The 23,421-nt window shown below is 40.6% G+C and overlaps 1 protein-coding gene across 5 annotated transcripts in view; it reads right to left on the reverse strand.

Annotated features, from left to right (window-relative positions):
• KIAA1958 (KIAA1958 ortholog) overlaps positions 1 to 23,421 on the reverse strand; it is a 168,056-nt gene that overhangs the window by 80,559 nt on the left and 64,076 nt on the right. For all 5 annotated transcript variants that reach the window (XM_066256496.1, XM_066256494.1, XM_066256495.1 and 2 more), the window contains exon 2: positions 1,883 to 3,077. In XM_066256496.1, the coding sequence (XP_066112593.1) occupies positions 1,883 to 3,053 (1,171 nt within the window). In that variant the 5' untranslated portion in view covers positions 3,054 to 3,077. The remainder of the gene's footprint in view (positions 1 to 1,882; positions 3,078 to 23,421) is intronic.

Raw genomic sequence — 23,421 nt, forward strand, 5'->3', positions numbered from 1 at the left:
TAATAGGTGATGGACGTTTAGGTGGTTTCATCAACTGATGAAAGAAAAACAAATATGGTCCTAGCCATACAATGAAATACTATTTGACAATAAAAAGGAAAGAAATACTGATATTTGCTACAATAAAGATTAATCTTTAAAAAAGTACGCTAAGTGCAAGAAGGCTGTCACAAGTAGCTACATAATATGACTCTACAAGAGATGTGCAGCATAGGCAAATCCACAGAGACAGAAAGTGGGTTAGTGGTTGACAGGGGCTGGGAGGAAGGAAACACTGTCTGCTAATGCGTATGGGGTTTCTTTCTGGAGTGACGAAAATGTTTTGAAATTAGATCGTGATGCCCTGGCCAGGTAGCTCATTTGGTTGGAGCATTGTCCCAAAGCTCAGAGGTTGCCGGTTTGATCCCTGGTCAGGGCACAGAGAATAGCTTGAGGTTCCTGTCTCTCTCTCTCTCTTTCCCTTCTTCTCTCACTAAAATCAATCAATAAATTTTTTTAAAATTAGATAGTGTGATGGATGCACAAGTCTGTGAATAGGAAAACCACTGAATTGTACACTTTAAAATAGTGAACTTTACGGCACATGAATTATATCTCAAGAAAGTTACTATTTTAAAATGAAAAAAAACTGAAAAGCATAATTTCAAATCAAGATATAAATATTTTCAACTGTATATTATAATACCATGACTATTTTAGGAAAATCATAAATCAACGATTTCATTTGGGGATCTTAAGGTTGACACCAACATTGGGAAAGCATTTTGTAAAGCAACTTTTAATTCTTGGAAGTTATAGTGTAAAGGCACAGGTACCCCAGGCTTCTAGGAAGCTCGACCCAAAATACATGACTTTCCCGAGAGGAACTAAAATAAAACCAAAACATGCCACAAATTTCTTTCTATAGCCTCTGCATGTCTGTTCATCCTTATCCACATTTCTAACTCTGGTGGATTAGATTTAAATCATAAACCTATAGGCCTCACATCCAAAAGCCCTTCATATAAGAATAACCCAGATTAAGTAAGTATTGAATGTTAAAATTACAGAACATTAGATGTTAGAATTACAAATAATTATTTTCCTCTCCTCTTACTCCATTCTAGTCAGATACATGTATTGCAGAAAAGCAAGCTATCTGATTCTTTTATATTTTGAGAGAAGAGATCAAATACTTCTAGAAATGCTTGCTGTGCCTGACCTGTGGTGGCACAGTGGATACAGAGCGTCGAATTGGAACACTGAGGTCACAGGTTCAAAACCTCACGCTTGGCCAGTGAAGGCACCTATGAGAAGCATCTACTATGAGTTGATGCTTCCCACTCCTTTCCCTCCCTCTCTTTCTCTCTAAAACCAATAAATAAAATCTTTTTAAAAAAATGCTTGTATTTTTTTAAACTTGTTTTAAACTGCCACACCAACTAAAGTAAATAGAAATGTCAAGTTGGTTCAGACAAATAAATAACAATAGAAAAACATCAGGTCTATTGTCATTATATACCTAACCCAACATCATTTTGGCTTCATACAGCAACCAAATGCCTTGATATTAATAAGACAGAATAATTTTTTCAAAAGTAACTTAACTGTATAAAAATTCAGCTTAAGATCAGATACAAACCTCAAATCTAACCATGCGTTATCATTGGCACAATCCTATAGCTGTCCTCTCAGCACTGAGGTACAGCAACTAGACGAGTGACCTTATTCAGAATTTCCTTTACAGCACCCCCTGCATGTACTCCATTTCATTATTCCTATCTTTCTGAGACTAACATAGGCCTGAATTCCAGCAAGCCGAGCCTATGGTGTCAGAAGTGCCGAGGGCGCAGAATCCTGACTTACGTGGAGGAGGGACTCACTGTCCCCTCACGTGCCATACCTGGTATGCACTGTGCCATGGCCTCAGTGGTGATGGCTGGAGCCACCTGGGGCTGCTGTTGACTGGAGCTCACTTCTGGCTCTGTGTTAACGGAGGGAGAAAGAGCCACCTCACAGGAGGAGACCTGGCTGGGCAGATGGGACAGGAACTCTTCAGAAGCAACCTGCTCATCCTGTCCGGGCAGCTGCAGGGCAGACAAAGGGATGCTGATCTGTTTGTTGGGATGGGATGTGCTCACAGGCACCTGCATGGTCACCTGCTGGCTGGTGCCATGGACACCAGAGGGTCCTCTGTTTGGTGAAGCCAGAGATGCCCTGGCAGTCTTCTGGACGATTTGTCTGGACATCACAGAGGGAGACGCAGACACACCATGTGGGTCTAGATCTGCGCTGATGGCAGATGTGACATGGGGAATTAGCTTAGCAGACCCTACACAGGAGGGACCAGCATGAGTCTGAGACTTGGGTTTCGCCATCTGTGTCAATGACAGGGCTGGTCCATCTACCCCTCCAGTCAGCTCTGCATTTGCCACAATGTAATAATCTTCGGGAATCTCCTGTTTGATTTTCTTGATGATAACGTCATTGCTGCATTCATCAACCATCTGAGCCTGGGAGCTTGAATGGAGAGAAGACGGGATTATTCCAGGCCTTTTTCGAGCAATGCTTTGAGGCCTTTGGGTTTGGGGTTCGAAGTCACTATCTTCATCTGTAACAGAAGACTCACACACCATGTCAAACAGGGTGTTTTCATCTTCGTATTCTTCAACAGCTTCGTCCAGTTCAGAGGGCTCACTGCAATAAGAGAAGTCACAAGAGTCTCTGGTCCGATTACAGTCTAGCTTCGTTTTCACTGGTCTCCCAGGGTACCTTTCCACTGGGCTAGTTTGGGTCTCAGAGGGCACTCCGATTATACTGGGACTATCAGAGTTAAAACTTCTGTTATCCTGGAAACAGACCCTTTCTTGGGACCCGGCTCTGCACGTCGCCGTCAGCGGCCAGTGGTAAGCATGGCCAGCACTGCAGCCCCACATTGCCGTCAGGTTACCATGGGAACCCTCCGAGAGCAAGTGTTTCAGGTTAGGAATGAGGCTGCAAATAGTCCCGTGGCTGTGGGCCCAGCTGACCAGTTTGGACAGATTCTCGGATGAAGTATGAAGGCAATCCTCCATGTTACAGGATCAGCAGTGTCTTTCCTAAAGGGAAATAATCAAAATAAGAAGCCATTATTAACCCAAGATATCCCCATATCTCAATTACTTCAATTTCCTTGTAGCATAAAAAAGAAATGCACTTGAAGGCTGTATCCAGTTGATATCACTGCCTATGGGCAGGGACTAGAAAATAACAGCAAAAAGTGTGTTTGTGAGGTTTGAGAAATGTTTTATTAGTTTCCTTTATTGTCATGATAATACCTGCATGACAAAAAGAAAGGGGGAAAAAGAAAAAAAATTAACCAATAAAAAAGTGTGATTTTTCATGGTACATTTTACTTCCAAAGTCACAGAGAAGTTCAGTCAGCCTCTTAATAATAAACTGTAGGTTTTTGTTTTGTTTTGTTTTGTATTTTTCTGAACTTGGAAATGGGAGGCAGTCAGACAGACTCCCGCATGTGCCCAACCGGGATCCACCCGGCATGCCCACCAGGGGGCAATGCTCTGCCCATCTGGGGCGTCACTCTGTTGCAACCAGAGCCATTCTAGCACCTGAGGCAGAGGCCACAGAGCCATCCTCAGCGCCTGGGCCAACTTTGCTCCAATGGAGCCTTGGCTGCGGGAGGGGAAGAGAGAGACAGAGAGGAAGGAGAGGGGGAGGGGTGGAGAAGCAGATGGGCGCTTCTCCTGTGTGCCCTGGCTGGGAATCGAACCCGGGACTCCTGCATGCCAGGCCGACGCTCTACCACTGAGCCAACCAGCCAGGGCCAATAAACTGTAGTTTTAATTAACCAAGAAGATGCACTAACGACTTCGCCGTATGCCATCAGAAACTTCCTCACTAGAGGCAGACCCTAACAGAGTCTTAGATCAGTTCTAGGATGGATGTCAGAGAAGGGAAGTCAATCTGTCAATCCTCTGCTGGGCACCCTAAAACCAATGACGCAACTAGGCGTCCGAGAGGAGAATGCGGGTCTAAATGTGGAAAGTGGGGAAGACAACTCTCTAGCAGAGGAGGAAGAGCAGATCGGGAGGAGGGCCCTGCTGGGGTCGGGGTGCAAGCAGGAGAGGTAGGCTGGGTGCCAGTACTCCAACCAAATCTTAGCCTGCAGTCTGAAATTGCTGAAATACTGCCTTTTGTCTCACAATGAGAGGTGAAATATATGTCTGGTCTATTCCACCAACTGAGGTTCCTATACAAAGAATAACCAACTACCAATTAGGAATAAATCATTCTTTATTGAATGGAGGTCAAAAGCAATCCCTTGTGATGGGCTGACCGCGTAAGAGTAAGGACAACGTGATGCTGGACAGGACAAACGAATGGGGCACGCAGAGCCTGCCTGTGAGTGGAGAGGTCACAGAAGGCTCTGCCAAAAGGGGGGTCCTGGGAGGTTGGGCAGGAAGAGACAAGGATCTTGATGTGTGGTCATCCACAGCTCTGGGTGACAAGAGGTGCCTTACTCTGTAAGAAGGTACACTCTGCCCTAAGGTGCCAAGATCTAATTACAACACCAGGTGACCTGAGCCTCCCCATCCCCCACCCTTCCTTTATGGCATCCCATCAGCAGTATTAGGTAAATTCACATACTTTAACATGCTGTGAGGCCTCTATGATGTGGCCATGGCCATGGTCAATCTCTCAAGCCTCATTTCCTACTAGTGTGGCCTTTTCCCCCATTGCTTGTGGTCTCCTCTTCTTCTTCTTCTTCTTCTTCTTCTTCTTCTTCTTTTTTTTTTTGTATTCTTCTGAAGTGAGAAGCAGGGAGACAGAGAGACTCCTGCATGCGCCCAACCAGGATCCACCTGGTATGCCCACCAGAGGGCAATGCTCGGCCCCTCTGGGACGTTGCTCTGTTGTTACAACTAGAGCTATTTTAGTGCCTGAAGTGGAGGCCATGGAGCCATCCTCAATGCCTGGGCCAATTTTGCTCCAATGGAGCCTCGGCTGCAGGAGGGTAAGAGGGCTAGAGAGAAGGGAGAAGGAGAAGGGTGGAGAAGCAGATGAGTGCTTCTCCTGTGTGCCCTGGCTGGGAATTGAACCCAGGATTTCCACACACCGGGGCGACTCTCTACCACTGAGCTAACCGGCCAAGGCCTGTGGTCTCTTCTTTAAACAGTTTCTCACCTCCTCTGGGCCTCTAACAACATGTTCTTTGGCTTGATATGCAACGCTGTTGTTTCTTCACCTGAAAAAAAAAACCCTTCAAGACTGAACTTAGGACTATCTCCTATTGAAGTCTTTCTAGACCCTCTTCCAGCCTAAATGTTTATCTAGATTCTCTTCACCTGTACTTCCCAGCTCCAGGGACTCTGCCTCTGCTGTACCGACATCACTGAGCTCCTTGTTGGTCTCCCAGAACAGACTGCAATTCCCTCAGGACAGACTATGGTATACTTATTCGTTCACCAGTGAGGACCTACTTGTGGATACAGAAATTCCTAAGACATGGTCCTGCTCTTGAGATCTTACAATCTTTTGTTGGTGCTGAATAAATGAATGAGTGAATGAACATACAAATACTGGCAGCACCGCCAATACTCACAAGCTGAACATGTAAAACTTCCAAATAAGAAGCACGAAGTTTCCTCCAACCACTTTTCTTGTAATTATTTAAGGGATAAGGGGATTTTCTCCCTAATGGTGTAAACACAGCTGTCCTGTCTGTGTAGGGGAGTAACACATGAGCGACCGGACTGCATGAAGCAACACAGTAAAGGGAAAGCACAGTTGACTGGTATGGGATTCAGACAAGTCACTATTTATCTCTAAGCGGGGTGGCCACAGGACACAGTCCTGACCACTGATATGTAAGGGAGTCAGTCACTCGGTGAGGCTTCTCAGAAAGCCCTTTACAACATACACTTGTTTGGTTTTCACTTTCTGTCCTCTTTCTTTCTGCCTGGAACCAGAACATGATGGCTAGAGCAGAGGCCCGCTTAGGAGCACAAAATGAGAACTTAAGAGTGGGAGAGAGTAGCCAGAAGGATCCTAGAGTCACTGCATCAGCTCTGAATGGCCTCCGATTCCTTGCTGCATAGGGACCGATGAACCCTGACTTTGCATAAGCCACTGATGTTGGAGTATTCTCTTACCTAGAGCTGACCGAAATTACTAGTTGACACGCACAAAAATAATCCATTCATCTCTGGTGTTTGAAACCTTAGAGCAGAATCTTTCCTTTTCTCTGCACTATATCCCAGTACAACTGTTTCTTAGACTGGACTCCACAAATTCTTGGGAGGTCTGTTAAGTCTATGTAAAAATGCTTGTAACTGCCTTTACTCGATTGTAATAAAAATATAATTAGAGAGATGACGTCAGAGTAATGGCACGGTAGGAAGCGATACCGATAAATCTCCCCCAAAACTCAACAAGATCTTCAACCAGAAACAGAAAAACCTATCCTTGGAGCCGCCTCCAGATGTTTTGCAATACACCTGAAGCTATGGTCGAGCAAAAAATTGGCTAAATATATAATCAAACCCCAAAGGAAATAGGGAGTAAGAAATGCTCCGCCTTCCTCACTACCCTAAATAGGGCTGCTTTCACTGGGAACTGAGAGTATAGAAACTAAGGCGGGCAAAAGGGGTGAATAGATCCAGGCCACGGCACAAACGGCTGAACCGGCTGTGGCATGGAGACCCAAGCCCAGGAAAAACTGTTCCTGTGGCAATCCAGTCAATACAAGCTAACACTCGCGCCAAACCCAGATAAAGAAAGACAAGTTGGGCAGCCATTTTCCCTGATCTCCTGGTCGGCGCGCTCAGATAGTGGGCGAGAGATTCCTTCGAAAGCCCCGGGAATGGGCGCCCCTGTTATCCCACAGAGGGGAAAAGTCAGGGGCCTTTGTGTGGGCCAAAAGCGGAATCTCCAGGCGACCCCAGCGCCCTGAAAAAGCCACGCACGGGGAGGGAGCGAGAGCCAATTCCATCGCTGGAACTTTTCCATGCGGGAGGGGGTTTCACTCAGAGGGTGAGACTGCTGGCCTGATACCTGTTCTGAGCACAGATAGTGAGCGAGAGTTTCCTCCAAGTGCCCCGGGAGTGGGCGCCCGCCCGTGCTACCGGACAGAGTGGCAGAGCCAGAGGTCTTTGAGTGGGTGAAAGCCCCGCCTGATTATGCTAGCAGCTCTGACTGACTGAGCCTTACCCAGAGCCCTGTGCTGAGTGGGAATAGAGTGGGGAGATGCCAGCTCTTTGAGCCTCTAACTATCCAGGCAGAGGCAGCAGCAACCCCATAGCTGGATTATCAGGCTACTAATTGAGGAAGGAAAGACTAGGAGAGAGGCTCCAGGAACATGGACTCTCTCACTGTCGGAGCCTATAAATGCTAATGAGCCTCCACTGCCAACGAGACTGAAGCACAATATATGACATCGCCATAGAGACTTATCAACTCCAAACCTCTACCTGAGCATGCCAAAGGGGCAGAACCCGGGGTACAGAGTCATCGACCAGGAAGAGGGAGAGAAAAGAAAAAGCAAGAAGATAACCTCTCAAAATCAAGAATAATCCGCAGACTTTATAACCTATCCCGTTTTATTTGTTCGTTTGTTTCTCTTATCTTCATTCTTGATTTTTTTTTCTCCTGCTCCAATTTGGTCGTTTAACTCTCGGCTGGTCTTACTCTCTCCTCTCCTTGAACTACACTACCCATAAGTGTTACTTCTCCCATTATCTTTTCTCTCCTCTTCCTTTCTCTCTATGAGGGTTGCACTCCAAAACCCTTATTAACTCTCTCTCTCCTCTTTTTTCTTCTTTTAGTGGTTCCCTCTTTTTTTCTTTTTCTTTTCTCCCTCTATATTAGTTTCTTCCTTTCTCCTTTATGTCTCCTCTCATTCAAACCTCAATAATGAACAAATTATCTTATCTGGGACTCAAACTTATGTTTGTGGCAATTTGGGTTTTTTCTTACTTCACCTTTTAAACTCACTAGCAGTGCTTTCATCCCTGGCTCTCCATTTTATCTAGTTCTTGTTCCAATAAATACAACAGTAATTTTTAAATTTGTCCCCCCATTTTCCTGTTTCCCTCTTATTCCTCTCATCATAACTCTTAGTCAACCAACACCTAAAAGCAAATCATTTTATTCTTGACCCAAACTTTTTCCTTATTTGCTTTTTGTGGGTCCATACCCCCCTTTTTTTTCTTTTTGCCCCTTTATTACTTCTTCCCAATTCAGGCCCTCCATTACAGGCATTGTTTGTTCTATTTAGTACAATATAATTCACAGTTCACCACAAGATTTTCTCAAGAAAGAGAGGAGAGAAAAAAAGGAGGGGGGGGGGAATAATTTCCTTTTTTTAAATTTAAATTTTATTTTATTTTTCTTTATTTCATTATTAATTTTTTTTTAAAAAACAACTCTTCGATTATTTATTTCTTTAACTTTTTATTCTTTATTAAATCTCATTAATACTATCAACAAAACCACGCTCAGATGCCATTAAGGAAGAGAAAATTGAATATCATGGATACAAAAGAAAGAGAGGTAACACAGATAGATGAGGAAAAATCCATGGAGAAAAATTTAATATATTGGAAACCTTGGAGTTAAACGACAGAGAATTTAAAATAGAAATTCTAAAAATACTCTGAGATATACAAGAAAACACAGAAAGGCAATTTAGGGAGCTCAGAAAACAACTCAATGAACACATAGAATATATTTCCAAGGAAATTGAAACTATAAAAACTAATCAAACAGAGATGAAAAACTCAATTCACGAGCTGAAAAACGAGGTAACAAGCTTAGCTAATAGAACAAGCCAGATAGAAGGTAGGATTAGTGAAATAGAAGACAAGCAACTTGAGGCACAACAGAGAGAAGAAGAAAGAGACTCAAAAATTAAAAAAAAAATGAGATAGCCCTACAGGAATTATCTGACTCCATCAGAAAGAATAACATAAGAATAATAGGTATATCAGAGGGAGAAGAGAGAGAAAATGGAATGGAGAACATACTCAAACAAATAATAGATGAGAACTTCCCAAGCCTGTGGACAGAACTAAAGCCTCAGGTTCAAGAAGCAAACAGAACTCCGAGTTTTCTTAACCCCAACAAACCTACTCCAAGGCATATCATAATGAAATTGACACAAACCAACAGCAAAGAAAAAATTCTCAAGGCAGCCAGGGAAAAGAAGAATACAACATATAAAGAAAGGCCCATTAGATTATCATCAGATTTCTCAGCAGAAACTCTACAAGCTAGAAGAGAGTGGACCCCAATATTTAAAGTCCTGAAAGAGAGGAACTTTCAGCCACGAATACTATACCCATCAAAGCTATCCTTCAAATATGAAGGAGAAATAAAAACATTCACAGATACAGAAAAGATGAGGGAATTTATCATCAGAAAACCCCCACTCCAGGAATTACTAAAGGGGGTTCTCCAATCAGATACAAAGAACAAAAAAAAACAGAGCCACAAGTAAAAGCTCCAAGAAGAACACAATAAAACCAAATTTAAACTGTGACAACAACAAAAAGAGGGGGAGAAGATGGAGATTAACAGTAGCAAAGGACGATGGAGTGCAAAAGTACTCACAAAATAGTGCACTACAATGAACAGGGTAGGAACCCTTTTCATTACTTAAAGGTAACCACCATTGAAAAAACCACCACAGAAGCACATGATTTAAAAAAAAGATAGCAACAGAGGAAAGATGTATGGAATACAACCAAATAAAAACAAAAGATAGAAAAATGAAAGAGAAGGATCAAACAAGACACAAAACTAACAGAAAGCAATATATAAAATGGCAATAGGGAACTCACAAGTGTCAATAATTACACTAAATGTAAACGGATTAAACTCACCAATAAAAAGGCACAGAGTAGCAGAATGGATTAAAAAAGAAAATCCAACTGTATGCTGCCTACAGGAAACTCATCTAAGTAACAAGGATAAAAACAAATTCAAAGTGAAAGGCTGGAAAACAATACTCCAAGCAAATAACATCCGAAAAAAAGCAGGCGTAGCAATACTCATATCTGATAATGCTGACTACAAGACAGCAAAAGTACTCAGAGACAAAAATGGCCATTTCATAATGGCTAAGGGGACACTGAATCAAGAAGACATTAACAATTCTTAATATATATGCACCAAACCAAGTAGCACCAAAATATATAAGACAGCTACTTATTGACCTTAAAACAAAAACTGACAAAAATACAATCATACTTGGAGACCTCAATACACCGCTGACGGCTCTAGATCGGTCATCCAAACAGAGAATCAACAAAGATATAGTGGCCTTAAACAAAACACTAGAGCACCTGGATATGATAGACATCTACAGGACATTTCATTCCAAAGTGACTGAGTATACATTTTTCTCCGGTGTACATGGATCATTCTCAAGAATTGACCATATGTTGGGACACAAAAATAACATCAGCAAATTCAGAAAAATCGAAGTTGTACCAAGCATATTTTCTGATCATAAAGCCTTGAAACTAGAATTCAACTGCAAAAAAGAGGGAAAAAATCCCACAAAAATGTGGAAACTAAACAACATACTTTTAAAAAATGAATGGGTCAAAGAAGAAATAAGTGCAGAGATCAAAAGATATATACAAATGAAAATGACAATACGACATATCAGAATCTATGGGATGCAGCAAAAGCAGTGATAAGAGGGAAGTTCATATCACTTCAGGCATATATGAACAAACAAGAGACAGCCCAAGTGAACCACTTAACTTCACACCTTAAGGAACTAGAAAAAGAAGAACAAAGACAACCCAAAACCAGCCGAAGAAAGGAGATAATAAAAATCAGAGCAGAAATAAATGAAATAGAGAACAGAAAAACTATAGAAAAAATTAATAGAACAAGGAGCTGGTTCTTTGAAAAGATCAACAAAATTGACAAACCCTTGGCAAGACTTACCAAGGAAAAAAGAGAAAGAACTCATATAAACAAAATCCAAAATGAAAGAGGAGAAATCACCACAAACAACGTAGATATAAAAAGAATCATTGTAGAATACTATGAAAAACTTTATGCCACTAAATTCAACAACCTAGAAGAAATGGATAAATTCCTAGAACAATGCAACCTTCCTAGACTGAGTCAAGAAGAAGCAGAAAGCCTAAACAGACCTATTAGTACAGAAGAAATAGAAAAAAACCATTAAAAACCTCCCCCAAAATAAAAGTCCAGGCCCTGACAGCTATACCAGCGAGTTTTGTCAAACATTCAAAGAAGACTTGGTTCCTATTCTACTGAAAGTCTTCCAAAAAATTGAAGAAGAAGCAATACTTCCAAACACATTTTATGAGGCCAACATAACCCTCATACCAAAACCAGGCAAGGATGGCACAAAAAAAGAAAACTACAGTCCAATATCTCTAATGAATTCAGATGCTAAAATACTAAACAAAATACTAGCAAACCGAATACAACAACATATTAAAAAAATAATACATCATGATCAAGTGGGATTCATCCCAGAATCTCAAGGATGGTTCAACATATGTAAAACGGTTAACGTAATACACCATATCAACAAAACAAAGAACAAAAACCACATGATCTTATCAATAGACGCAGAAAAGGCTTTCAATAAAATACAACACAATTTTATGTTTAAGACTCTCAACAAAATGGGTATAGAAGGAAAATATCTCAACATGATAAAGGCCATTTATGATAAACCATCAGCTAACATCATATTAAATGGCACAAAACTGAAGGCTTCCCCCTTAAATCAGGAACAAGACAGGTTTGTCCACTCTCTCCACTCTTATTTAATGTGGTACTAGAGGTTCTAGCCAGAGCAATCAGACAAGACAAAGAAATAAAAGGCATCCATATCGGAAAAGAAGAAGTAAAGATATCACTTTTTGCAGATGATATGATCCTATACATCGAAAACCCCAAAGAGTCCACAAAAAGACTACTAGAAACAATAAGCCAATACAGTAAGGTCGCAGGATACAAAATTAACATACAGAAGTCAATAGCCTTTCTATATTCCAACAATGAAACAATTGAGAACGAACTCAAAAGAATAATCCCCTTCACGATTGCAACAAAAAAAATAAAATACTTAGGAATAAGCATAACAAAGAATGTAAAGGACTTATATAATGAAAACTATAAACCATTGTTAAGGGAAATCGAAAAAGATATAATGAGATGGAAGAATATTCCTTGTTCCTGGTTAGGAAGAATAAATATAATCAAGATGACCATATTACCCAAAGCAATATACAAATTTAATGCAATTCCCATCAAAATTCCAATGACATTTTTTAAAGAAATGGAGCAAAAAATTATCAGATTTATATGGAAGTATAAAAAACCCTGAATAGCCACAGCAATCCTAAAGAAAAAGAATGAAGCTGAGGGCATTACAATACCTGATTTCAAACTATATTATAGGGCCACGGTAATCAAAACAGCATGGTATTGGCAGAAAAATAGACACTCAGACCAATGGAACAGAATAGAAAACCCAGAAATAAAACCACATATATATAGTCAAATAATTTTTGATAAAGGGGCCAACAACACACAATGGAGAAAAGAATGCCTCTTCAATAAATGGTGCTGGGAAAACTGGAAAGCCACATGCAAAAGAGTGAAACTGGACTACAGATTGTCCCCCTGTACTAAAATTAACTCAAAATGGATCAAAGATCTAAACATAAGACCTGAAATAATAAAGTACATAGAAGAAGACATAGGTACTAAACTCATGGACCTGGGTTTTAAAGAGCATTTTATGAATTTGACTCCAAAGGCAAGAGAAGTGAAGGCAAAAATTAATGAATGAGACTATATCAGACTAAGAAGTTTTTGCTCAGCAAGAGAAACTGATAGCAAAATAAACAGAAAGCCAACTAAATGGGAAATGATATTTTCAAACAACAGCTCAGATAAGGGCCTAATATCCAAAATATACAAAGAACTCATAAAACTCAACAAGAAACAAATAAATAATCCAATAAAAAAATGGGAAGAGGACATGAACAGACACTTCTCCCAGGAAGAAATACAAATGACCAACAGATATATGAAAAGATGCTCAGCTTCATTAGAGAAATGCAAATCGAAACTGCAATGAGATACCACCTCACACCTGTTAGATTAGCTACTATTAACAAGACAGGTAATAGCAAATGTTGGAGAGGCTGTGGAGAAATAGGAACCCTCATACACTGTTGGTGGGAATGTAAAGTAGTACAATCATTATGGAAGAAAGTATGGTAGTTCCTCAAAAAACTGAAAATAGAACTACCTTATGACCCAGTAATCCCTCTACTGGGTATATACCGCAAAAACTCAGAAACATTGATATGTAAAGACACATGCAGCCCCATGTTCATTGCAGCATTGTTCACAGTGGCCAAGACATGGAAACAACCAAAAAGCCCATCAATAGATGACTGGATAAAGAAGATGTGGCACATATACACTATGGAATACTACTCAGCCATAAGAAATGATGACATCGGATCATTTACAGCAAAATGGTGGGATCTTGATAACATGATACGAAGTGAAATAAGTAAATCAGAAAAAAACAGGAACTGCATTATTCCATATGTAGGTGGGACATAAAAGTGAAACTGAGAGACATTGATAAGAGTGTGGTGGTTATGGGGGGAGGGGGGAGAGGGAGAGGGAAAGGGGGAGGGGGAGGGGCACAAAGAAAACTAGATAGAAGGTGACAGAGGACAATCTGACTTTGGGTGATGGGTATGCAACATAATTGAACGACAAGATAACCTGGACTTGTTATCTTTGAATATATGTATCCTGATTTATTGATGTCGCCCCATTAAAAAATAAAATTATTAAAAATATATATATAATTAACATTAACATATTATGAATCATCTAAATAATCCCTTTATATCCAAGTACAGCGTCCATAGTCACCTAAAGTGACTTACCCAACTTCCAGTTTGTTGGGAGACTTGTTCATGCTGCATTCTTTTTAGCAGATATCATTACAAAAGTTCCCTTTTGTGTCAGGCACCATGATTTAACATCATAAAATTGGCCTATGTGATGGTGAAGGAATATATCACTTTATGTGTCACAGGCTAATGAGAAAATGAAAGGGAGTTGAAATAAATGATACATGTTTATAAAAAGAAAACCATATATATTGATATAATGTTTGAACAAAGATGTTATAACAGTTCAAATATCTAAAAATGTGGCAGTACCAAACACAAAATTGTATAAGCATGTGGAACTCGAAAGATCTTATTGTCTGGGTAAAAGCTACCTTATAATTAGTAAAAACAGTACCATTGCTGAAGGCCCCACAGCCAGAAAAAAAAAGGTAATTAAAATAAATAAGAGAAAAAGTAGATAAACTTAAAAATTTTGTTACAGGCTTATCCACTTAATTCTATAATGATCACCAACCTTGAAGAGGCTCTTAAACTTTTCTTGAGTACCATACAATAAAAATATTTCTCCAATATTACTATTAATGTAGTTCAACCAGGTAACTGATGCTAACTGGTAGTTATGAGAGCATAATTAGCTGATATTTAGCATAATTAAGTGGATTGAGTCCAAGCTGACAAGGAATAGCTAACTATATTATACTGTTATACAGTATAACAGTATACTGTAATAGAATCAATGATAAGACAATCAACGTATTTTCAAAATGCTGACAGTAGTGGCTTTTAGAATTTACTCATTTCCTTCACAATCTGATGATAACCTCTACACTAAAAAATGCTTTATCTATAGTTTCGTTTTTCTGTATATTCAAGAAATGAAAAAGAACTTCAGTTGGTATTTTCATGTATCTGGTATGAACAATGATTGGATCTGGACACTCAGTTTTACAGAGTTATCCACTGACCACTACAAACAGAAACTGAGGGAGTCCTGCCTAGCACAGTTTAGGTTAAGTATAAGTTTGATTGTCTTAATTGGCAAGCAAAGCTATAAAATTATTATTGTTACTGGACAGGGACCTGCCTGCAGAGGGTCTGTGTCAGTAATGTGTGGGTTTTTTACTTTGTTCAGGAAAGATTTCACAACGAGCCCAGGTGATTTGGCAAGAATGTTTATTAAAGCTGGGGACAGTGAAACAAAGGAGGGACTTAGGGTAGGCGAAGTAACAGGAGAGAGCCTCTCCAGGGCTGCTTTGGCTCCCCAGAAACATTACAGGAAAGAAGTGAATCAAGGCCAGGAACTGTTCTTGGCTCCATGGGAAGTAAAAGTCACAGTGATGGGAGTGAGCTGAGGCGGGCTGCTTTTAGCTCACTGGAAAGTCAGAGAAAAACGGGGCCTTGCAGACAGGTTCAGGGGTAAGTCTGGGACAAGCTACCGCTCTGGGTGCAAGTCTCGTGGGGACCCTTAGCGTTTAGGTGAAAGGAAGTAAAAAGTTCCTGCCCCAAAAGGAGCATGGGTGTGCTCTAGAGCGCATCTGCGCTGGCATCGCTTGTCTTAAGGGTTTTACTCTCTCTTCTGCAGGGGAGACTCTCCGGGAAGGGCTTCAGTGGAGTACTCATCAGCTTTCCAGGTGCCTTCTAAAATGCTGATGCACTAATATGAAAATATAGGGGAGTTCGGGATTATTCTTTGGTCAGCTTAACTGTTTTACTTTTATCTTGGTTCTTTCTGGCTCTAATCGGGTCTTTGTTCTTTGTTCCCTGGTTGTATCAGTCCTTGGGTTTAGCTGGCACAGATGGCATTAACTGGGTTTCTGTCCTCTGTCTCCCTGACTAGGGTGATTTAAGCTATTTACTTTCCTGTCAGAGAGGAGAGGCATAAACTACTTGTTCTTAATGTCCTTGGTTAGGTAAGATAAGGTCTTGCGATGAACTAGCTGGCTGTAAACTGGTCAGACTGTTCGACCTTGTCTCAGCTTTCCCATTCCACCTCGCCCAGGAATTTTCCTAGCTTATTCTCCTGCCTCCTTATCATGGCGCTGTATGTTAACTGAGGCAACAGACATTCTACGCATTAGTATTTACAGTATTAAAGTCAAAATCAGAAACACATTAAATAAACAATCAGACATTCTACCATGAAACCAAACACTGATTATTGGGTTTCAGTAAAACAAAATTATAAAACAAATCATCATTGTTACAGCTAACATTTATTAAACAATTACTGTCACTTCCAAAACTCAACAAAGCAAGTTACCAGCCAAATGCCAGTAAACATCTAAGTTGGCTTTCACCCCGCTTCAGCTGCGATCTGCCCCCCAGTCCTTGACGTCTCCCTTTACACGGTCCGAACCCTTCAAAGTACTCCTTGTTGCTGTTGTTTCAGTATCACTAAATCTCAGCTGCTGACAGGCAACAAATCTGACACTGAAAGAAACAGGAAATCTGGGTAGAAACTAAATTTAAAGTAAAACCTTCTCCAAAAGAAAGATTTCACTGGTAAATTCTAGCACACATTTAACGAAAAAACAATACTCAAATTATGCAACTATTTCCCAAAAGTGGGAGGAAGGAGCAATGCCCACTCGTTTGAGGGGCTGGCATAACAGGAAGGTTCTTTAAAAAACTAGAAATAAGGTTGTTTTTCTTATTTATTGAGAATAACATACACTTCCTCTTTTATTTTCCCACTAATTACAACTCTTAGAATATAAAGAGAGTCTCATTTCCTCATATTCCCATTAAAAAATGCAATTTATTATATATGCTAAATATGCTAAATATGAAAAAATATTCAAACAACTGGGATTTTACCCAAAAAAACAGCTGAAGAAAATAGTTCCGATATGAATGTACATTAATGTGCAGAAAGAAGATACTACATAAAAGTATAGTTAAAGGACAGGGAAAAAGTATTAATATTGAGGACTAAAATATGCTTTCCAAAATTTAAAACACACTTTCACAAAAATTTTATATGTAAATTACATAAATTAGTACAGGCATTAAAAGTGAGTTTACAAATAAAAAAATTCAAAGAACATAATATTTGCTTTCACTTAAGATAGTGTATTTATTAATTTTCAAATGTCACAATACCATGTAATCCATCATGTAAATTTTAGAAACAGACAAATCTAAAAAACATTTTGTACCTAGCAATTTTATTTATTTATTTATTTTTATTATTTTTTGTATCTTTCTGAAGTGAGAAGCAGGGAGGCAGAAAGACTCCCTCATATGCCCACCTGGCATGCTCACCAGGGGGCGATGCTCTGCCCATCTAGGGCATTGCTTCATTATAACCAGAGCCATTCTAGCACCTGAGGTGGAGGCCATGGAGCCATCCTCAGTGCCTGAGCCAACTTTGCTCCAACGGAGCCTTGGCTACGAGAGGGGAAGAGATAGAGAAAGAGAGAGAGAAAGGAGAGGAGGAAGGGTGGAGAAGCAGATGGCTCTTCTCCTGTGTGCCCTGGCTGGGAATTGAACCCAAGACTTCCACACATCGGGTCGATGTTCTACCACTGAGCTAGCCAGCCAGGGCCCTAACAATTTTTTAAAATTACACTAAAATAATCAATTTTATACCATGAATATGTAATAACATGTATTTCATTTACATTTCAATTCAATAAACATCTGATTACCTATTAAATGATAACTACTATGTCATGGATTGAATTATATCCCCTCAAAAAGACACATTTTAGTCCTAACTCCCAGTACCTTATTTGGAAAGTCATGAAGATGTAATAAGCAAAATTCTGATGAGGTCATACATAGGTAGGGCAGGCTCCTAATTTAATATGGCTGGTATCAGAAATGAGACTAGAGTTCTTGCCTTCAGGAAGCTTAGAGTTTTACATAAGTAAATTAATTAACAGTCTAGGGTACAATACAAGTGTTTGTTTCAAATAGGGAAATAATGATTATAATTCTACTTTTTGGGCTGAAGAATGCAATGAAAGTTGGGATCTGCTTCCTGAAAGATATGAAGGCATTCTAAACAAATGTACAGTGACTTGAAATAGTGTGATGATTTCAGCCAACTATAAGGACATCAGTTATTACTGAATTGCTACGTTTAAGATGAGAACTATGGGAAAGATTAAACTGGAGAATAATGCTGGGGCAAAAGTACAATGATCTTGGCCCTGGCCAGTTTGCGCAGTGGTAGAGCGTCATCCCTGCGTGTAGATGTCCCAGGTTCGATTCCGGGTCAGGGCACACAGCAGAAGTGACCATCTGCTTCCCCACCCCTCCCCTCTCACTTTTCTCTTTCTCCCCCACCTGTAGCCATCCTTAGTTGGCCCCGGGCACTAAGGATGACTCCGTGGTCTCCACCTCAGGTGCTAAAAAAAAAAAGGCTAGTTGCTGAGCAATGGAGCAATGTCCCCAGATGGGCAGAGCACCACTCCCTAGCAGGCTTGCTGGGTAGATCCATTCAGGGCACATGTGGGAGTCTGTCTCTCTGCCTCCCCTCCTCTCACTAAATTAAAAAAAAAAAAAAAAAGGCATGATGGTCTTTGTGTACCAAAAAGAACCTGGATTACTTTGTGAAAGGCCTTAATCAGCAAAAAACACGTGGGCCAAACTCATATTTTAGAAAGATGATTTCTGAGATGTATTATAAGGTGGCAAGGGGCAAAGGAGGCTATTTCAGAAGCGTAGACCAGAGGCTTAGGGAATGGAAAAGATAGGAAGAGAAAGCAGATCTGCTAAAAAGTAACAGGCAGAAATTGGTGATAAATTGCTTTTGAAGGATGAAGGTGAAAAGAGAGGCTAGGATAATTCCCCAGTTTCTATCTTGAGACCAGGATAGATTTGTTCTCAATCAAGATAAAGACTGTAAGAGAAAGAGAGCAAATGTATAGGTTAAGAGTGATAACGTGTTCAATTTTCTTTAAAAAACAATGAATTCATGCCTAACCAGGCAGTGGCGCAGTGGATAGAGCGTCAGACTGGGATGCGGAGGACCAGGTTCGAGACCCCAAGGTCACCAGCTTGAGTGTGGGCTCATCTGGTTTGAGCAAGGGGTCACTCGGTCTACAAAAGGCCCATGGTCGAGGCACATATGAGAAAGCAATCAATGAACAACTAAGGTGTTGCAACAAAAAACTGATGATTGATGCTTCTCATCTCTCTCCGTTCCTGTCTGTCTATCCCTATCTATCCCTCTCTCTGACTCTCCCTCTGTCTCTGTAAAAAAAAAAAAAAAAAAAAAAAAAAGGCAATGAATTCAGAAATCAGATTTATTATTTATTTATTTTTAGAGAAGGGGAGGGGGAGGGAGGAAGGGAGAGAGATGAGAAGAATCACCTCATAGTTGAGTCACTTTAGTTTTTCAATGATTGCTTTTCATATGTGCCTTGATGGTGGTGAGGAGGGAAAGGGGGTCATAGGAAGCTTCAAGCCCAGTCAGTGACCCCGTGCTCAAGCCAGTGACCTCAGCCTCATGTTGAGGATCCCACTCAAGCCAGCTACCCAGCGCTCAGGCTGGCGACCTCAGGGTTTTGGAACGCAGAACCTCAAGGTTCCTAGTCAACACTCTATCCCACTGTGCCACCACCAGTCAGGTGAGTAATCACTGATTTTGACAGCATAACATAAATACATTATTTCCCCCTTATCGACAGGAAATATGTTCCAAGACCCCAGCGAATGCTAAAACCATGAGTAGTACCAAACTCTATGTACAGTATGTTTTTCCTATGTTATTTCCACAGGTTATTCTATAATACCTAGGATAAAGTTTACTTTATAAATTAGATGTAATAAGAGATTAGCAACAATAATACAATGGAACAGAGGCCCTGGATGGGTGGCTCAGTGGATAGAGTGTCATTTTGGCACACTGAGGTCACGAATTCAAGTTCCAGTCAGGGCACATACGAGAAGCAACCAATGAGTACACAATTAAGTGGAACAATTAAGTGGAACGAGTTTACGCTTCTCTCTTTCTCCCTTCCCTTTCTCTCTCCCTTCCTCTCTCTAATCAATGGAAAAATAAATAATAATAAAACAGAGACTTATAACAGTACACTGTAATAAAAGTTATGTGAATGTGGGCTCTCTTAAGTCAAGAACTTTTACCTTTTCACTTAAAGGAAGCACCTTACGGCTTTTCTTTGGCATATCCAAATTACCACCATCGCCACTCTTGCATTTTTGTGGCCATTAATAAGAAAAATAAGGGTGCCTTAAACACAAGCATTGGGATACTGCATCCATTGACCTGAACACTGAGGAGGCTACTAGCAAACACCAGGATGCAGCATATACAGCGTACAGATGCTGGAGAAAGAGTTAATTCATGTGCCAGGCAGGATAGAGCAGGGAGGCAGAAGACTTCATTACAATAAAAAAAATTTTTTTTCAATGAAGCACAGAAAGCGCTGCAACAAAGGTAAAATAAGGTACCACAGGAGTTTAAGGTGGGGCATTTTACCGAGACCAGGATGGGCCAGGGAAGGTTATTTAAATACCTTAATGATGTGCAAGTTGAGAACCAAAGGATGCACAGAAGTTAGGGAGACGCAGGAAGAGTGGTCCTGTGTGAAGAACCCAGAAGACACAGAGAACATGCTCATGTCTGAGGGGATGGAAGTTGTTCAGAATGACGGAGTAGAAGAACATAGGAAGAGTCCATAAAGGAGTGAAAATGATACAAGACACATCTGAAAAAGTAATCGAGGGCCAGATTATGAAGGTCTTATAGATCATGTAAAAAGACTTTGGGCTTTATTATAAAGACAGCAAGGAAGTATGATACGGACTTTAGAATCAGCATTACAATTATAGCTGGAAGAGATCCAGGCTAGAGGCAGGAATCCAGTTAGGAGAGCGAGTGCAGTGATTTAGGTAAGATAACAATAGTAACCTGCCTTGGACAGTAGCAGCAGGGATGGAAAGAAGAGGATAAATTTGAAAAATAAGTTAAAAGGTAAAAGATGCAAGATAAGATGTGAGAGGCAGGAGGAAGAGTTTAGATTCTGACCTGGCCACTAGAAAAGGTTTTACTTATGCCATGTCACTCTGAGGTGTCTTCAAAAGGAGAGGGACCAAATACAGCTGGATATACAGATCGGCACAAAGAGACTGATCAAAGGAATGATGCACTGTGAACGTTTTTGCACAATCATAACATAGAGCATAAAGATTAGATTTCCAAAAACAACACTGACAATAACAGCCCTATGAACTCTGAGCTCAAAGGGTTTAAATTCATTAAGGGATTTACCCGAATCTGGCTGGGGGTTGCTGGGGGAAGGGGAGGTGGTCATGTGACCTTGACAACTGATGGTTAACTTTCCTGCAGCTCAGCAGTGATGATTTCTTTTCCTATGATTCTGATTCATTGACCATTTATATAGGAACTTAAGACAAAAGGGAATTAAATGTCTGAGCTCAAACTATGATTGTATAGACACCATTTTCACAAGTGTCAATGTTCAGATTATCTAACAGATGAGACCTAAACATTAAATTAAGGTTTGTAGGAGGGTGGATACAGAAGGAAGTCAGGTCACTCAGGGCCAAAGCGGAGACACTGCAACATTTTCCCCTGAGTATTGTAGATAAGAGCTTCTGAGTGTCTCAGAGGGGTCTCACTGGTGGACACTAAGTCTGATTAGGCGAGGGTCACATCAAACGTTCTAGAAGCTCAACTGTCCTCCTTCAAGATTAATCTTGCATCCATAAAACTACAGAAGTTCTTCACTGATTGTTTTGGATGTGTGTGAGGGACCACCTCGTGTGAGCTGGGACAATGCCGAGTTAAAAACATGGACTCCACTGTCAGACTGGGTTTAAAGCCTAGCTCTGCCATTTGCTAACTATGTGACCCTTGGCAAGTTACTTTACGTCTCTGCACCTCAGCTTTCTAATCTGTAAAAAGATAAGAATAAAATAGAAAAAAGATGAGAATGATACCGACCTCATAGTGTTGTTATGAAGATTAAATTAATTCATACTGTAAAATGCTTAGAATAATCACTGATAACTGTTCACCTGAAATAAGGGGGCCTTTCCCCCATTTTGGTGGTCTACAATATAATTAAGGAGAACATATACTACAGTCCAGTACATTCACGGAACAATGAGGCCCAGAGAATACACAGTACAGTATGGTACACTCAGTCAAGAATGAGATCCTCATTTAACCTTTTCAGACTCCTCAAACCACAACCCTAGTTTAAAGCAGGATTACAGAACGAGGCTCAGTTACCCAGACATCCCTGGGAGTCATGCAAATCGGCCCTTACACCTGCTATAGAACCTATCCTGCAGTCATCTTAAAATTTCAGTCCCCAAGTTTTATTTTTTAAAAGATTTTATTTATTGATTTTAGAGAGAGGAAAGAGAGAGAAAGGGAAAAGGGGGCAAGGGGAGGAGCAGGAAGCATCAGCTTATATTTGCTTCTTGTATGTGCCTTGACTGGGTAAGTGCAGGGTTTTGAACTGGCGACCTCAACGTTTCAGGTCGATGCTTTATCCACGGCGCCACCACGGGTCAGGCTCAGGCTCAGAGTTTCTTTTAGGAGAAATCATATGGGCTTTTCAGAGGCATCCCTCCCTTCGACAAATACTGAATGGTACTGGGTCACCAGGCACTAGGAGTACTGTCATGAACAAGACAGTCATATCTGTGCCTACACGGAATTCACCATGGCAGGATGACAGGGTTGACAAACAACTGATTATACAAGAAATAATTCTGTTAAAACTGTGATAAGAATTTCTCAAAGCAATGTGCAGAGCGCTTAAAACAGCATAAAACCAGAGAGAACTGTTCTCTTCTGGGGGATCAGAGAAAGCATCCCTAAGTGATATTTTTAAAAAGAGCTGAAGGATTAGTAGAAACTCACAGATGAAAAAGAAAAGGAATAGGGCAGAAGGAGAGAAGAGAGCTCTAGATATAAGGGTAAGCACGAGCAAAGAGCTTAAGAAAGGTTCTGGAACCCCCCCTCCCCCCGCCATTACATATCTACCCTTTGCAACTTTCGAGCACCCACTCACACAGGCAGGATAATAGACGCAACGATCTGAAGCACTTCTTATTCTGCCCATTCAGTTCGCCTGCCTCCTCCTAACAAATGCTGCTCTCCACTCACTGGCGATGGCATCTGGTTCATTCAAACTGTTCCACATGTGTTTACTAACAATTTTATTTGGTCACATTTTAAAGTGGTTTCCCTATCAATGAGCATGATTTGACATGGTGATTCATGCTTGACAGCCTACTCAAATAACTGTGGCAAAGAGAAAAACTGAAAATTCTATCTCAAAGGAATCGGTGTTAACATTTTTAGCTGCCTTTAAATTTACACAGCCTCATTCTCCTGACGGAATTTTCTAAGACTTCAGAGAGTAGCAGTGTCTGATAATAAAGAATCTGCCCTAGATGCTGAAAATACAGCCCCACCTGGTAAGTGAACTAAAAGTAGGCTGATCCCAGATTTCAGAAAATAATATGAAAATACACATGCCACTCTGCT

Source organism: Saccopteryx bilineata, chromosome 2 (genome assembly GCF_036850765.1).
Source record: "Saccopteryx bilineata isolate mSacBil1 chromosome 2, mSacBil1_pri_phased_curated, whole genome shotgun sequence".
In the NCBI taxonomy this organism is placed as follows: Eukaryota; Metazoa; Chordata; class Mammalia; order Chiroptera; family Emballonuridae; genus Saccopteryx; species Saccopteryx bilineata.